Source organism: Corvus moneduloides, chromosome 2, assembly GCF_009650955.1.
Source record: "Corvus moneduloides isolate bCorMon1 chromosome 2, bCorMon1.pri, whole genome shotgun sequence".
Taxonomy (NCBI): Eukaryota; Metazoa; Chordata; class Aves; order Passeriformes; family Corvidae; genus Corvus; species Corvus moneduloides.
The window spans coordinates 89,798,325-89,816,755 of NC_045477.1; the positions used below are offsets into that span (position 1 = coordinate 89,798,325).

The following is an 18,431-nucleotide window of genomic DNA, read 5'->3' on the forward strand; positions in this document are numbered from 1 at the left end:
TATGTCACCATCCCTGAAGGTTTTTAAAAGATGAGTGGATGTGGCACTTAAGGACATGCTTTATTGGTGGATTTAGCAGTGTTAGGTTAAGGGCTGGACTCAAAAATTTAAGAATATTTTCCAACCTAAATTATTCTATGATTCTCTTCTATGATGCTATGAAGATATAAGTGAGGAAAATTAAGAACCCTCATTCTTCCTGCATGGAAGAGAATGAACTTGAAAATAGATAGATGTCAAAGCCCTCCACTTGCTACAGATACAGAAACTCTGACAGAAATGTCATCCCTATGTTTTAGGTTCAAACTACCAAAACAGAACTGCAAATGAAAATCAAAAGAAAGAAAGTTTGGATTAAAGCAGTACCAGGATGAGAACACAGTCCTCTGAAAACAGTATTTTTCCCCATGCTGGGTTTGGTTGTCACTTCGTCCAGGAGTGTGAATGACAGTGTGCACATAAATGGACTCCCTCAATTAACTACAAATCACTTTTATTCTTCATTTCCCACCATCACTATCAATCAATCTTCAGTACTTTCATCCTTCATTTACCATTCCCTAATGCACAAGCTGTAATTTTTCAAGTATTATGTTGTAGAATGAAAACTCTAGATCTTAATGGTTAGGCTTGTTTTTCAATCAATCCCTACAGTTTCAATTTTTGTTTTACTTATATTCATCAGTGGGGAGAGTTCCTGTGGGATATCATAAGACTGAACAATAATAGAATTTGTTTCTGCAAAGTCTAGCAAGCTAGCAAACAAGGTCTGGATGAACAATAACGGTCATAAGAAAACTATACAGATGCAAAAATGAGCAACAATATTTAAAATAATATGTGCAGAACATAATATGTCCCTGTTTAAAGATGACAGAACAATTAGTTTGTGCCATGACCTCAAAATGGCAACTGTAACACTGAACATCTTTGCAGTTTACAAATACTTGCTAAGAAACCTCTTTAATGCCAGAATAGTCTGGGTAATCTGAGAAGGAAGGGGAGAGAAGAAAAGGATTTTCTTATGTAATTCGTACCTCAGGCTTTCCCTGACTCTTACCTAACTTTCAACTCAGTGGCATCCAGAAAGTTTGTATGCTATACTCCCAAGATCCTCTCAGATTAAAAAATATGATTGTGAAGCTATAGAAAAGAAGAGAGAATAAGAACTAGCAGCTTCTATATTTAGTTTTGTGTGTGACAGTTAAGATTAAGTTTGGCAAACATTAACTGTCAACCAAACTTTCCTACCTACAATGCTATTCAAGAAAAATATTCTATCTCTGTATGTATCAAGCCATTTCAGCAAAAAATCACTGTCAGGAAATAAAACTCTAAATAAAAGTTATCTGTGTACATTAATTATTTACATTCACAAAGAGAAGGTTGTATTTTAAGGGAGCTTGCTGTTCAGTAATTGGGTAAAAGGCCTCTTCCTCCAACACACAAGAAGTACTTTTTTTCAACCCAACAGACTGCACACAAGACATAAATATTGCAAAGATACAAGTGGCTTCTTAGAAATTACACAAAGGAGCATTTTATGTATGCAAAGAACTGTATTACCTGGGATAAATTATTGGCAGTAAATTATGGGCTAAATTCAGAAAAACAGTGTTTGAATACTAAAATATTTCTATACATTGAAGTACTGGAAATTTTAAATTAAAGCATTGCTTTCCAGTGTTTGACTTAAATCAAGTGATCTAAACAAACAACAACAAAAAAAAAGGAACGAAAAAGGAAAATAACCAAAACTCTTTAATAATTGGAAAAATGAAGCTGGGTTGCTTGGTGTTTTTTGAGATTTTTAAGCAGAAACATTAAATTGGAGGCCTTCAGGCTCATTGCATTGGACTAAAATTTCATTACTTATACTTTCAGTATGACACATTAAAATTTTACCTGGGAAAAGGATGAATAAAAAGTAGGATGTTTCCCCTGAGGGTTGAAAAGCTGTGAACCAAAGCAGGTCAGATAGCCAAGTCAGAAATTCCCCTGCACTCAGTCCATGATTAAGTGATTAGAAGAGCAGAGTTCAGGCATGAAGAAAGCTCATTGTCAAGATCCTGTCCTAATCAGAGCTGCTCCCACGCTAGATTTTGAAGGAGTCTATGTTTAATGCACTGGACCAGCACCAAACAAAGACTATGTGCAAACAACCTATTTGTTTATGTAATCTTTCAAAACTCAAACGTATCACAAACATCTCAAACGGGCATTTTGGAGTGTTCATAGAGTAGTTTACCCCTAACTTGCAACATGTCCAACGCTGCAAAAGAAAGGATCAGTTCCTGAAAATGGTAGAGAATTAGAACTCCTGCAGAATCAGAAGAAATCCCTTCTATCATCCCACCTAGAACAGAGATCGCGTTCTCATTTTCATTGAACAGCAACCCTTTCCTCAGGAATATTCCTCTTCTTGAGGATTTCTAGTTAGATGGCTAAACCAGAACAAAAGTCTCTGAAATGAAGACAATCCACTTCTACCCCACCAAAAAAGAAGAAAAAGAGAAGTATCAGTGAGAACAATGAAAGCAGTCCTGTCTTTTAAGTTATGATTTTTTATTCACTTTATTCAGCCCTGTTTCCTAACTAGGTCTCAGCCACAGCACTCTGTGTCCTCAACAACAGGTTATTCAAGTTTATTCTTCCATATAAATCTAAATTAGACTAATCTCTACAATCTTCTGCAGTGCCCAGTACTACAGAAGTTGGATCCAGGACTATGGCTTTCCCCTCTGGAGCGCTGCTGTCATACAAACAGAATTTACCCCATCACTCCTTCCCATGTGCTCTACCTTTACACACAAGTTGGCTTTCCAGGTACAACTATCTATGATCAGTCCTGAAGCAATGAATGTCTATCTCACTACTTTATGTTAAAATATGCCTGACACTGTCTTGCAGGCCAGCATAAAAAAGACTTACAGCAGAAAGTAGTAATTTGACCTTGCATGACACTTCACAGCTTTCTACGATCTGGAAAATATTTTGATCTGTCAGGCAATATGCAACCCTCTGTCACCACATATGGGGAAACCTAGCTGGAGTTAATTTAAAGAGGATCAGGTGTGGCAATCAGCAGCTGGCAAAAATAACTTGATAGCCTCTGTGGTAATCACCTGTGGTGCACTTCGGGTTCCTTTCTTTGTGGCATGGTAGGAAAGCAGGTCAGACAGGAGAAAGGTTGTGATACTGCTTCAGAACTCAAGATTTTCAATAGAATTGCTCCTGGAAAAGGGCACATCCTTTAAAGGCAACAGAGTTGTTCCCTATCAACCAACAGATTTGCTCCTTGTATACACTGAGAAACTGGTTAAATTAGTTACAGAGAAAACTTTTAACTGCTTTAAAAGAGAACTGCTGTTAATGCTCCCAAGCAGCACAGTAAAGCACATCAGACAGAGCTTATCCTTCTGTGCTTGCTGATTCAAATGAGCCCATCTATTTGTACCAGCTACACTTCTACAAGCCTACTCAGGGTAGTGAGAGCTGCACAGCAGTTTCTGAGATTGCTCTAATCTTCAGAAATATGGCTTATGGTTACAAAGATACTGGAGGAGTAAAGAAAACCAGAAGGACTCTCAGGACAACTAGAACTGGTGGAGTCAGGATATTAAATATTCCAAAGTGAATTTATTTGAGGTTATAAATACATAATAAATACAGATGACCACCAGAGGCTGCAGGGATCAAATAATTTTAGAGGATCCAAGAGGAAACCATGAGTTACTGCAAAGTAATTGGGAAAAAAAAAAAAAAAGAAGAAGGAATGAAAAGCAGACATTAGTGTTGAAAACACCTCAGAACACAGACTGGAGAAGTTTTCTTCAGCATATACAGTTCAGAGGCTCCCTTAATGTAACGAGACATTTGACAAACAGAGGATGCAAACATGCAGTACAAATTGCCTTACTACACTGCCATTCAAAGCCTAATCTAGGGTGAGACTTTTTCCGTCCCACTACTAATGGCACATTTCAGAAACCTCTCACATACTAACTTTTTGATGGGTAAGGTAACTTTCACAATGAAAGAAAAAAATAGCATATTAGTTTCCACACATAAGCTCCCTCAGGGAATGTGACTGGCAAACCTTCCACTTTGTTACAAATTTTCTGTCTAAGACAAATTATATTCCATATGAAGTTGAAATTGAAACCATGTAGGGTTCTGAAGGTAGCTTTTCTTTTCCAGAACTTTGCTGTGGTCTAAGCTGTCCATCAAGGAAGGTGAGAGGGAAGATTTCTTTAAAGTAAACTGACTTTGAAAGAAGTATGTTTTGCCATTTGGCATTTAATTTAACTGTGTCTTGCTTCATTGTTGGGTTTTCTTTTGATTGTTTGGTGGGTTTTTTGTTGTGATTTAAATTTTAGACCTGCCAATCAAAAAAAAAAAGAGCAATTTCAAAAATCTGGTTTATCACTAGAACATAAATGAAACTGAGATTTTCTAGCTGCAAATATCATCATTCTATTCTGTGCCCTGTTGGTTTTCCTAATATTTCTTTTTTCATTGTATTAATGAAGAGGAAGTAAAATTTCAGGGCCAGAACTTGGTCCTACTAAATGTCAGGATTTAAATCAATGTGACATGAAGGGGGAAAAAGCACATTTGCAGGGTAGCAAGTCTTACTGCACATAGAAAATGATGCATATCCATTGAACAGGTCTTCACTTCAAAGCACTTTGAAACAAAACAAGAACACCTGCCTATGGAAGAGATGTTAAGACCTTCATAGTTCTGAATTGGTTTACTTTTTTCTAGGATTGGTGCCTTTCATACCACGCAACAGACCTGAGTATCTCAGATCTATAATTGTAGCTGGTAAAAAAATAGGTGAAAAGATGCTTTCCATCATAAAACACTTTTCTTTTTGATCTAATCAGTACACTGTTATTAGCTGTTCAGTATGAAGTGCTTTCTTTTCTTTCTTTTTTTTTTTTTTTCAATTCAAAAAGGCGTGTATTTTTTGTGGTATAATGGAAACTTTCCAGATGCCACCAATAAAATAAAAACCCTCAAAAGCCATTATATTTATGGAGACAAGAACTCTGCCAAGTGTGTGGCCACAGGGGATGCAGTCAGGCATTCCCCTGCTGGTAGAACACTGCTTTGTTTCCAAAGATCAAAGGCCCCTTTTACTGAGACAGGTCCTGTTAAGGTATCACTTTGCTAATAGCTTTCACAGGTTAAATGTTTTGCCTAATATTTAGGTTGTTCAATCCACTCTTTAAAAATACTGGCTTGGAACCTTGCAGGTGATGCCTGAACTGCTGAGTGTAGATTGTGCATATGATCTGAGCAACAGTTATTTACATGGAAGTTGAGGCCAAGTATAGGCCAGGATAAGGAAAAAAAAATAAAAAGTCCTAGCTTTGCATCCCAGCAGTGACCCACACACTCTTTACAATGGTTTAGATGTGCTTGGGTGACAGAAGAGGAAAGAGGGTAGCTAAGTGCTCACAGTTTACTGATGGCTGTACTGCTGGCTTGGAGGAGACGTGATTGCTGAAGAAGTGAGTGCCCACAGAATGGCAAAAGGGCACTCAGAATATGCCTGTACCAGGTAGGACTGATATATACCTGAGCTAGACAAAATATCATTGCCCTGAGAAAGATGAAAAACCACAGAGAAGTCACTGCCTGTGCCAGCATGCACTTCAATATGTTTTATTTGCCACAGTCTTCTCCTTCTCTCTATGATTTTTGGTTGCAAAAGTGTTTTCCCAAGTGATCTAAAACCTGCTATCCTAACCTTTGAAAGTGCAAAGTATTTTCTAGGCCTTTCTGAATGCATTCAGAACAAAGACCATTTCCTCAGGACAATTGCTAAAGCTGTTAGAAATAGTGGATTTGCAATAAAGGATTCAAAAACTGCGTGAAGAGTAGTGTGACATGAAATTATGAGTGTCCCTGTCCTGTGGGTCAGAGAATTTGCTTCCCAGCAGTACCATGCAAACATAAAGGCCCTAGTGAGTAGGTGACTGTATATTAGTCCTGGATTTAACCCTCATTACTGGCTGAACTTCTGCTTGATTCTGAGAATTACTTCTCGCTTCTTCTACTGGTTCATTCCGTGCTTCCTCAATTTCCAAAACATGCATTTTCTCATTGTATGCTCTATGTTACCTGGTTCACTACCTTTTTTTCCTGGTGCTCTAGCTGGTATGTATTATGCTTTAAAGTATTTGTATTAATACTGAGACCTTCAGGGCAGGAAGACTGCTCTGTTGCCAGAACATATCAACCACCCTGTTTGGAGGATAACCATCTCCCAGACAGAAAGGAAGATGTGCCTGTGTGTGGGGCACCAGCCAGCAATTGAGGGAAGTTATATGTAATGCCTGATTCTCTAGCATTCCCCTTGTGTTCTCCTTGCCAAATGTGACAGCTCCTCAACTTCAAAAGGGCAATGTTATTTATCTGCATCAAAGGTAGGAGAGGTGCAAAGAGGGACCAGGGACCGAAGCAGAGATGAACTAACTTCTGTGGCATTTGAACAACGCTCAGCTCAAGTTCTGAAATAGCCAGATTGTTATCAAAGAGAAAAATGGCCTAGGACCAAGATGCTTGATAGAAATAGATGTAGTTGAGAACTGTAAAATCTGTTTGATATATGAGGAGCTGTGTAATTTGACTCCTTTCTCTAAAACAGGATTTCTGAAATGTTGTGGAGAGACAAAAGGAATTATTTTGATAACAATGACTTCCCAGTGATGTAAGAGATGTCTGACCTGTACTGATTTTATGGCAACTGACATGGGGACTTTGAATGATTACTTTGCCCCACATAAGCATAATGTAATTCACTCTGCCTTAAGTCCATGATCTGAGGACACAGTGTACAAAATAAATAAAAAAATTTGTCTGAGACTGTCTTCCAGATGTTGATATGGGTGGTAAAGTGCATTAAAGCACTTCTCCATCAGATAAAGATAGATAAGTCCAGTATGACAATCTAAGTAGAGAGAGGTAATTGTCACTTTCTGACAAAAACAGACACATCTATCAAATATGATCTTTGTAAATACTATGGAAAATCAAAGTAATAGCTATGAAAAAGAACCAAAGAGCAATTTTCTTTAATACCACAGGATAGGCTTTTTTTCTGCAACTGTTGCATTATTGTGTAGCTATGAGACACTAATAATTGTAATGACAAATACATACAGATGGCTCTTACTTCCCTCTAAACTGATCCAAGGACTGAACTAGGATCACCTAGAAAGTGTATGAATACACATGCCATTAGAAAACAAGTTTCACTTACAGTCTTACTTAGGAATTCTCCCTCTAACCTCTGCAAATATTTAGGAAAAGCAAATTATATTAAGTGATTTTTTTTTTAGTATTACCAATTCTCAGTTCATTCTGAAGCACATGCAAGGTACAGTAAATATAAATGAAAAATTCTCTCTGATTTCTGTCATATAAACTTCCTGTGAACAAACTGAGCAGCAGTTGTGCTACTGCCATTATGCTCTAGGGGTGTAAACCAGGAAAAAAGGGTGTAACTAAAATAAGTGGAGCATTAAAAATAAAAAACAAAACCAACAAAAAATCCCCAACAGAAACAAAACAAACCATCACACACCAAAAAAAAAAAAAAACAACCCCCCCCCACAACTGGTTTGAAACCTCATTACACAAATTAGAACAAAAAAAAAAATAGCTCAAGGTACCTTGATATGCAGGTATCTACTGGCTCTTTTCTAAATTTTATACTCATATGTTGTATTACTGACCACAAGACACTTCGATTCTATAAGATTTCTTTTGGAGATGTCTGCTGGTTTGTGAAAGATCATCTCTGGAGTTGCCCTATACACAGGCAAATCCTGTTGCCTTCTTCTCAGCATTAAGGAACCTAACTTTCATGATCATATTTTGAAGAAAAAAGGTGCACACTCTTCTCTTGCTGTGTCCTACTTTTTGTTTTTAATATGCTGAGGGTTTTTTCTCTTCTCAGAGTGTGAGATTTTCAGCATGGACTGGATGACAAAAGATAAGTATGTTCCTTCCTCTGCCAAAGATCTGCTGCATGCTTAACAACTAGCCCTTCCATATCCCTACACAAACTCTGTACAAACAAACCAGATTTTAGGACCCTAAGCTATGGCCAGATTTCCTCGTGAGAATTAGCATTTTTAAAATACTGACTTGGAAATTAACTTCAGCCAATAAAATTTAATCTTCACTTTCCCAGATATTTGTGCACACTTCCAGAATATAGCAACATGTCTTCTCTGCACCCGCAGAAGCATATCCTCACTTGTGCAGAAAGAAGTACTTACTTCCAATATCTGGCCGCAGCTTTTTGTCATACTCCCTCAACAGCTTGTTTAGTATGAGAGTCACATCTGTGTCCTGTGTTTTTGGAGCTAAAACCCATTTTTGGTTAGTTGTTCCATCTTCATATTCATCCTCTTCAACCTTTGTAGAGCTGCAAAACAAATGAAACAAATAGATGTTATTATACATAATTAAAATATGACATTCTGCATAAAGCTCCACACTCATCTGAAGAAGTTTCAGGTATATCCCCTGGCTTTGAATCTACTCAGCCTTAGGCTGGTTTTGCAACAGGATGTTCCCATCAACAATTGTTGAGTATCTGTGGATAGGTCATGATTGACAATTGTTTAGAAATTGTCTTCTGAAAGTCTCCTCAAAAAGTTATACTCTAGGAGATAATGTAGCTAACAGAGTAGTATTTTATATCCTGTATTTTAATGAACCTACTCTGACTAGTTTACAATATACTTTTACAAGGAGCGAACATCTGCAGTATTATTTTATTAATACATCAAGACAACTGATTCATCTCTTGCACAAAGGCTAATAAGAGTATTAAAAATTCAGATCTGTTAATGCTTCCTGATCATTTTATCCTATTAATAAATTATTATATTCTCAGTGCCTGAATTTCAGAGTTTAATATATTATGAGGCTTAGAATTAAGAGCTCACTCCTTAAATTTGAGATGGATTATCACAAGCACACAAATACATTGCATAAATTAATCTGAATTTTCCTGCAGCTTTAATAACTTTTTTTAAAAAACAGTACTACACCAAGAGTTGCAACTTATTTCCTTTATAGGTGGATTATGTTTCTTCTAAGGGTATATTAATACAAAGGTGGTGAAACTACAGTTTGGCCAGAAAACACAGCTAGAGCTATTTTCACATAAGACTAATTTCATTTGTGCAGCTTTTTGTGCACAGACTTTAAAATGTTGATTTGAAGATGTATCTTTTGGTATCTTAGAAACCAAATCTCTTTGATGCCTCTCACAGGAGAAAATCTATGACAGACTGAGATGAAGTTATCAGGAGAAAAGATAACCTCAGTAGTGGAACCTATGGCAGGAATCATGTGTTGTTTCAACCTGCAATTGCCATGGGGATATGATGTCATTTTGCAACATTTTTACATAAATGTCAGTAATTATGTGAGGCACAAAGCAGTGGAGGATGAGAGGCACCAGCCTTGCTTGTTCACAGGATGTGCTACACACATCAGTGCAACTTTCTTTCTCTCCTTCTCCTTTTCTCCATAATGACACAAGTGTCTTTTAAAATACCTCAGATATCTAGAAGACTTGATAGACACTCTATGTGAACATAAAAAAAAAACTGATACAAATATAAAAATTTCATCATAGAGCATCGTCAACTCTCACATTGCTCAAAAACCACTATTTGAGAATTTAATGAACTTTAAACCGAAACTGCTCTACAGCCCATACATCCCTAAGGATTAACCATGAATCACTTAACACGACCTCACAATTTGCAATTGCTCTAGGCACAATTTCTATATAAAAATAATTTTTAAACCTAGACCCTGAGGATTTTCTACAGAGAACTCATATAACTGAGTTGTAAAAGTAGAGAAAACTTAGACGAAGTTTTGAATAGACAACCACTACTTCTCTGTTATTGAGCTGTATTTTCTAAAAACATTTTTTATATCTATAATTCACCCAATGAGCATTAAAAAAACTCAAGAGGATTTTGGGAGTTGTTTTTTTTTTATCAGATTCATGACAAGCCCTGTGTTTTAATACTGCTGTTGCAGAACCATTCTCAAAGGAGGCATCATCTCCAAACATACATGATTGCTATTTCCGAGCTGAAACTCTGCAGTGGTGCTGAATTGTTGATAGCAAAGAAGGACAAATCATATGTCTTTTTCTGCTGCAGCCACCACAACTTTACCACCTGTAAATGAGAACTGAGTTCAGGTAGTATCATGATTCCCATTTCAGGGAGATGCTGCTTTAAATAAGTCACCAACAAGAGTCTAACTAAGGACTGGCAGACCTTTTAGATCCCCTCACTCTAGCAGCTTCTTTCCTAGAAAATACCTCCAAATCATTTAAATCCCTACCTATCTTCTAGATTAAGATTGGAGGTGGGAGAGGTTTCACAGTGGATCAGACTAATACACTAGACACATATTTTTCAAGCTTTTTTTGCTTTCTCCCTTAAGAAGTTATTATTTAACTTCCATTGCTTGCCTCTACACAGTTAATCTCCTTCAAGGTACTTGAGGTTGCACTTTTCATCTGTAACCCTATTGGTGACTGCTAATTCCTATCATATTCCTGCAGTCCAGAGAAACAACTACAGAATGATGGCAAGCCAGTCTTAAACTGGGAAGGAAGAAAGGCACACACCTTCCCCCAACTCTTCACGGGCCACTAGTTTTGATTCTGCAAGGAGACAGAGAAGAGACTGTGCATAAAATGCAAGGGAAGAAATCTAGAAAAGTCTGAGAGGTTGTCAGGAAAGGGTGTATTTCCTGCAATAGGTGTATTCCACACTTGCTGTGGAGGCTGGCATTATGCATTCTCTAGCTCCTGTGGGGATTTAGGAGATAGACACCACTCAGGTATGGGGCAGGCTGCCAGGGAGGGGAGTGGAAGGTCTCTGAGCATGCCTGTAGCCTGGTTGGTGGCGGTTCCTACAGGGGGGAGCTGAGCTGACCCCTTTGCCTGGTTTATGCAGTGAAGGTGTACGATAGACTCAGACAACCAAAAGGACCGAAGTCCAAAAGGTCAGGGCTGAAGCTGCCGGCTGTGCCTCTCTGGCCTCTTAAGAGTGGATACCTGAGCCCCACCGGGGAGACCCTTCCCAGCCCTGAGGCGGGGACCAGGGGTTCACGCATCCCGCGACTCACCCTGTCCCTCCTCACGCCGGCCCCGCCCGCGGAGCCCCCGGGGGTGGCGCGGAGGGAAGCCGGGGCCACCAAGGGAGCCCGGGCAGCTCCAGTCGCCGTCCCACCTGGTGCCGGCAGCCGCCGGAGGGCGAAACTTTCTGCCGGGCCGGCTCAGGGACAGGGCCCTCACGGGCGACCTCCGGCTTCACGCGGGGCCGGGAAGGGACAGCAGCGGTGCCACCGCCCCGGGCGCACCGCGAAGCCAGGCGGGTCCCGGGATGGGAGCGGGGTAAACCGTGTTTGGGAAGAGAGCCCCGGCACGGCTCGGGAGAGATGGGGAGAGCCCGCTGTTCTTCCTGGGTGCCGAATATTGTGCAAACTCCAGCAAACGGGACTTCAGCCGTCCAGCCCCAGTGCAGAGAGGAGAGGGGCTGGAGGGAGGCGAGGGGAGCGCAGACTTACCAGGCGTGGAACACTGAGAGGAGGAAGAAAACCGGCAGGAGCTTAGTGGACATGGTCCGGACAGCGCTGGCCAGGTGAGAGGTGCGGCAGGATGAAGGAAACGTTGCAGAATGTTCACATGGAAGGGAGAATGAGGCAGTGAGGTGAAGGTCTAAGCCTCTCCTCCTCCGTATTCTCAGCTTTATACCCTGAAGAAAACACTCTGTTCCACAACGCCCCGAGAAGGGAGGGGGGAGGCGAGAGTGAAAAGAAAAAAAAAGAAGAAGCGGGACGAGGGGAAAATCCCCAGCAGAGAGGCTGCCAAGGCCAGGTATAAATCAGGCTCCGCGGGTGACAGGTGTTCAGCGGGCACCGAGCTGCGGCGCTCCCCTTTGCTGGCAGCCAGTTGCCGGGCGCAGCGGCGCGGCCTCGCTCGCTGCCCGGGCTGGCGCTGGCCGTGCCCCCGGGCGGTGCACAGCGCGGAGCAGCCCGGGCCCCGCCGGGCCGCGGGTGCCGCGGGGCGGGCCGGGCCGGGCCGGGCCGGGCGGGGGGCGGGCTGGGGCGGGGGGAAGGGGCGCACCTGCCCCCCCCCGCGGAGCGCCTGCCCGCAGCCAGCCCCGCAGCGCGGCACCGGAGCGCTGCCGGGGACCGCCCCGCATCGGAGAGCACCTCGTCCCCGCTCCCTGCCCAACAGGTACCCGCCTCGCCGGCAACTGGAGGAGCCGGGAAGTGAACCCTGCCCCCGCCCCAGCGGGCGCACACACACGCACACAAGAGAGGGGGAGCAGCAAACCCGGCAGCCGCAGTCAGCCAGCAGCCGGGACTTCTCCCCGACATCACCAGCCCGATGCCCCAGAAGGGGCGGCCGGTGCAAGGATCTCCCCGCTGTTTTGCGGGATGCCCTCACGCCCAAAGCCCGCAATCACTTGCCGAAAGCCCCCCCACCGCCCGGAACTGGAGATGCTCTCTTCAGACGGAGGGAGAGGGATCGGGCGCTGGTCTCGGGGTGATCGGAGCGGCGGGCATCCCGATGTACACACAGGCGCAGATCTATGTAATCGATGCGGCTACTTACACGGACAGATACACAAACGCAACGCAGTGTGTTTCTATATGCTTCTGTATCTAGGGGGATGTATGCAGAAGTTTGCATGCACTGTACGAATGCATGGATACACATTTATATGCACAAGGTATGCCAGAAAAATGTATACACGTAGAAGAGGTCTACACGATCCTGTAGACCAGTTTATATGGACTTCTGTGTATATTGTGAACTTTAGAGTAAATCAGGTTTTTCTGCTGTGAGAACTCGGAAATGAGACAACAGTCAAGTGTATTCAGGGCAAAAACAGTTTGGGTTTGGATAACTTTTGTCTTTCTACTACTACACTAGGAACAGCACAGATGTGATTTTTAGGGACTTCAATTCTCTTCAGGTGTGTGGAGCTTTGCCCTGGGCATCAGGGTAATTGGAATATTCCCCTTTGTTTTCAAAATGGGAAATGACAAAATTTCACTTACATAGTGGTAATTTGAAAACAAAAAACTCTGGCAGAGGTACAGCGAGTCACCGCTTTCCTGTAATTAGAAATCTTGGGAATATAAATCTGTTTCCTTTTCCCTTAGACATAATTTCCATGCTCTGGGGGAGTCGTTTTTAATTGTGACATTACATTAAAAAAATTCTGCTGGAAGATGCAATCTTGCTTTTAGAATTACTCCTACATGATGCCTAGAAGAGTTGGCTGTAGGGAGTTCTGTTCCCGATGTTAATTTTTGAAGGAACGAACCAGCTTAAGGAAAATCCGTTGTGAGCCAGGGAATTAATTCTCAGTTATTCACTTTAGGGGTTTTTTTTCAATCTTTCTGGTTTTGTTGGGTTTTTTATATCCACCCCAAGCGCCTCTTTACTAGATTATACTGCAGTTCTTTCGTGTTTACTTTGGCTAATTGCAGTTACCGTGACTTGCTGATAATGAATTGTTACAAGGCTTGTGCTCTTTTCCGCCACCTGCAGAGAAATGCGGGTGGAATCCAGGCCGCCTGCTGACCTGAGAAAATGAGGAAGGGAACGGACGGCGAAAGCTTGCGGGTTGCCTGGATTTCACCAGGAATAGCTATGCTGACAGTCAAGCAGCACCCCGATGGGCTGATGTGAAGTTTGCGGGAACACGGGCGGTGTGGGGCGGGCGGGAGCGGGGATGGGGCCAACAGGGGAGCGGCCGTCTCTCAGCGACCCGAGAAAGTCCCGCAGGCGCCGGTGAGTCCCGGCGGCACGGGGCTCCGGCACCGCCGCTCGGCGACAGCTTGCAGGCACTTGAAGGTTTCCTTAAGGCTGCTGATTGTGCAAACACCATTTGGGGCTCCGAGGTCGCGGTTCCCACGTCCCAGCTCGCAGCGCCCGCGCGTTTGGAAAGCAAGGACGGGAAGCGCCCGTCACGCAAGGAGGGGTCTCCCCTGCACTGGCCATATAGAAAAATGTGTGTATGCACACACACACTCAATTTGAATAAATAAAAGCTTAGCCCGGCCTCGGAGCCCAGCAGCGCGAACAGCTGGAGCGACGCCGCAGCATCGGAGAAGGGTCCGAGCTCTCCCGGGCCAGGGGAGTTCGCTTTGCCGGCAGCGGGAGGGGGCGGCTTGGGGCTGCCGTGCCTCTGCCACCGCCCGGGTGGGCGGCAGGACTGAGCCAAATGCTAGGTGGCAGAAAAGACCCGGAGGAGAGACACCCCGGCGGCGGTTTTCGAAGAGAAATGGCGAGCGCAGGTCCAGCTCCGCATCCCAGCTCTCGGCGGCCCTGCTCCGCGGAGACCCCCGGGCGGCAGGGGAGGGGGCCGGGGGTGGCTTCCCTGCAGCGGCGGCTCCGTCCGGCGCCGCGCCGCCCCTTCCCCGCCCGCCAGCCCCATCCCGCCCTCACCGCATCCTGCCGCGGTGGCGGGATCCTCTGGCGGCGGCGACGGGAAGCGCGAGGGATCGGGCCGGGTCCCCCATCCCGCGCTGCCTCCAGCCGGCGGCAGAGCTCTCGGTTACCCCTGCGCCGAGACCGTGCGCCGTGACCGGAGCTGTATGTGGCCATCGAGTCACTCAGACCTCGAGAAAGACCCTCACAAGTGTCCCCTCTTTCCCTGCAGAGTGTCAGAAATCCCCAAGGCTCGATCGGAGCAATATGGTTCTTTGATTATTGCCTCCTTCACCTCAGGCTGTAAGAAAAAAGAACACGTGATGTTTAAGGTTTTCTTTTTGTTGTCCTCGGTGAGCTATGTGTTAATGCCAAAGGGATACTTTAGCACCACTCTTCATTACGCCTCATGCCTCGGTCATTTCTGCTCCTCCTCTTCATAATCACTTGCTTTTATTCTACTTTTAAACACACTGCCTTTGCCGAGCCTTTTCAAACTGTGTATTCAGGTAAGGGTCATGATAATCCAGCACATGTTTTAACAAAAGAACATTTTATCATGCCCTGTAATGATAGTAAAATATTGATACTCTACAGCACAACAAAATGCATCCACATTTTAACTTACCTTTCATTGCATTTTCACAGAAGGCGACTATCTTTTCAACCTGAGGGATACCTTTGTGGTAGGTCTTGTGCAGTGGGGAAGTAGCTGTGCAGGGAGCTAGTTAGCACAAATAAGGGGGGAAATGCTGAGGAAGGGAATGGGATTCACGGATCAAATTCCTCACTTGCTAGAACTGGGGTCCCTGTCTCCAGCACTGAACAGTATGGGCACCTGAACTTTTCTGAGATTCAGTGTTGAAGGAGAGCCCTACTGGTGATTTTCCTGGCACCCCAGTGCTACCTATATACCACGAGAAGCACGGGAGGGAACTGGGGCTGCTCTGAGACAAAAAAGGAAAGGATCTGAAACCTGTCTCCTACAGCTCCTGGAGTCCTCCAGCTGAAGGCTTATTAGAGATTTCTAAGATGTTTGAGCCAGTTTATTCTTACTGAAGGTCTCTGTTGCTCCTGCTGGAGCCTTGAGGTAGGAAGTTGAGCCTCAGAGGTCCCGACACTTTCTGTGTGCCCTCAGTTCTATCCTTCAGCACAGGGCTCTCTGCTCTCTGGCTCATGGGCAGGATAGGGAGAATCCCTCCTGATGCTGCTGTGCTGCAGCTTTTCAGCAGCTCTGCGTAGACTTCTGGCAGAAGCATGGACATCCAGGGCAGGCAGGGCTGCTCTTCTGGGGCCAGACCACCCCTGAGCAGTTGTCCTGAGGTCATAAAAAACACCAGCCCACAGTGAATGAAGAACTGAGCCTGGATCCACTGAGGCCAAAACTGCCTTGGGTGGCTGGTTCCAACATTTATTATCATATATGTGATAAGTTATATGGGCGGGACTGCCCTCTGTGTAGTAATTTTCCTACCTACAAATCCAGCCTATCATTGTTGGTCCAGTCCATTCATAGTCCAATCTATCAGTATTTCTCAAAAACTCTCCAAATTCATCTAACTGAAATTAGTTAGTATCTTCAGTCAATATTCTTCCTTTTTACTTTGCTTGGCTAATTTAAGCAGCAACTTTTAAGAGACTATGTGAAAAGTGGTAATTGCTTTTGAGGATGGCACTGAAAAGGAAATAATGCATTACAGAATGGGACACTTGCACTTGAGTCTAAGTTAGGGGCAATCCTAGGAAGATCCTTCAGAAGTCCTTTGTGCTTCAAAAAATCTAACTTCCAATCTCCCTATCTTCTCAAAATTGAACAAATTGAACTATAACAACAGAGTGGAAGATGCAAAATTGGTAAAGTGAGGATGTCATCTGAGAGTCACCATACTTAAGTATTTGTAGGGACATAAAAACATATAAAAGATCAGAAAGAATTCGAGCAATTTTATCATTTCAGTGTCAATTCCAATCTGAGAAGCAAGGGTGTTAGGGGAAATAACATCCTTATTACAAAGAACTTTACCTCCAGATTAAAAAAACAAATAGCTGTGAAAGTGCTACATTTATCTTCTCTGCATGGAATGAATAGCAAAGCAGTTTCATTCATTTTTCTTCAAAGTTTAACTTAGATGTTGGGCAAGAATTTTTGAAAGATGAGATTATTTCATAAAATCATTACTTCCTCAGTTTTGTACGAGTATGTTCAGTTATTGTACAGAGGGCATATTCCATTTAGAAAAAAAGCAGAACACAAGATAACAGAAGAGGGTTCAGCTTTAAAAAATACATTGTTGCTTCCATTCATCCTTGAAGTAAGCTGGCACAGCTCAAATATCAGAAATTAAAAATCTCTTCCATTGTGTTTGACTTGTTCTTTTATTCCTAATGGGTGCAAGTAAGGAAATTTGGTAGCAGCCTGCACACACTTCCCCTACAGTGCTGAATTGCTGTAATTCACTTCTCAACTCTTTTTTCATTAGAGTATACACGAAAAACTCAGTGAGAAGTAATTCCTATTTATTACTCCCTTTGGCCATGACTAAGCTGTGAAGTAGCTGTGTCTTGCAGGGTCTCAGTTCACCCATGCTGGGGATAGTGATACAGCTCACTCCACTCCTGAAAGCCCAAGCTACTTCCAGGGGATATCAGAGGAGGTTGGCGCACATCCAGACACCACCCCAGCCTGGGGCAGGACAAGGTGTTCTGGTTCAGCCAGGACCTGGGAAATGCTTCTGTCTCCCACAGTTCAGATGCCATCTCAGTGAGCACTGATCTCCCACACACACAAACAGTTCCACCGACTGCGCAGAGATTTAAATTGTGAGGTAATGTGTAATGCGAGGCAGTAGCATTTAAGTATTCCAGCCTGGAGTCTACTGGCTTATTGAAGCATCCTCCAAACTATGGAACAACGCCTAGTGTTCATGCACAAGCCCATACTGCAGGTAGACCCATATTTCTTGAAGATGACTTTCCATGTAAGTAAAATAAATCAGATTTAGAGGTCCTTTCACTGAGTCCCACAATGGAGACCAGAAAATAATGCTGTCATACAGAGTAAGAGTCAGACTTGGGTGCAAGCAAATAAAACGAAATACAGAAACTCTCTGGGGCAGACTCCAGAATTGTCCTGGAGAAGATGCTACCCAAAGATGGCTCTGAGCTTCTCATTCACAAAACTCAGTCATGTAATTCTCCAAGTTTTTCACCTGGAATAGCCAAGGGACTTTAAAGTTTTGCCTTCCAATAAGCACTGCAATTTTTCACGGATTTTGCTCCCTGAAGGGCCAAAGAGATCCCCCAAGGGGATGATGAACAAGGAGGTGTGTGGCTGCTCAGAGACACACAGGAAGCCTACATGAAAACAAAGATCCACCTCCTCACCTTGGCTCAGGCTAGCACTGAATAGATGGGCGTGCCTCCTCCCTTGCTCCTGTTTATCAGCATCCAGTACCTGGCTCAGTCCCATGGCTTCTCCATTGCCCTCAAGAATTTGTGAATTTCTCATTCCACAGCATCAAACAAAAAGCTGCAAAAAGGAATAGATGTATGAGATTTTTTCTTGGTAATGTTTAGGAATGGAAAGGTTGAAGAGAAGACACAAAAGAAGCCAAACAACTCCCTAGTCCCAGACCAGACCCTCACCTCAAAGTGAAGCATGAATTCTCCACTCTGTCCCCAAAAGATCATGGGACTGTTGCTCCATAGTGAGATAGCACCTAATTCTGCAACAACTCGATTCACTGTCCTCACTCAAGACATGTCCCTTTCTGGGCAACAGAGAGGATATATCACGTGTGCACACGTGATTGAGTGTGTGCATGTGTGCTTTCCAGTTAATTTTTCAGCTTCTGTGGTGTGATTTTTGGTCTTTCGAAAATGATAACCAGTATAAGAATGACATTTTGCAATCAAA

The 18,431-nt window shown here is 43.3% G+C and overlaps 1 protein-coding gene across 2 annotated transcripts in view; it reads right to left on the minus strand.

Moving 5' to 3' along the window:
* GABRG3 (gamma-aminobutyric acid type A receptor subunit gamma3) overlaps positions 1–11,821 on the minus strand; it is a 318,970-nt gene extending 307,149 nt beyond the window's left edge. For both annotated transcript variants that reach the window (XM_032100293.1, XM_032100292.1), the window contains exons 1-2: positions 11,635–11,821; positions 8,301–8,449 (exon numbers count right to left, since the gene is read on the minus strand). In XM_032100293.1, coding sequence (XP_031956184.1) covers positions 8,301–8,449; positions 11,635–11,687 — 202 coding nt within the window. In that variant the 5' untranslated portion in view covers positions 11,688–11,821. The remainder of the gene's footprint in view (positions 1–8,300; positions 8,450–11,634) is intronic.
* Between the last annotated feature and the right edge of the window lie 6,610 nt (positions 11,822–18,431).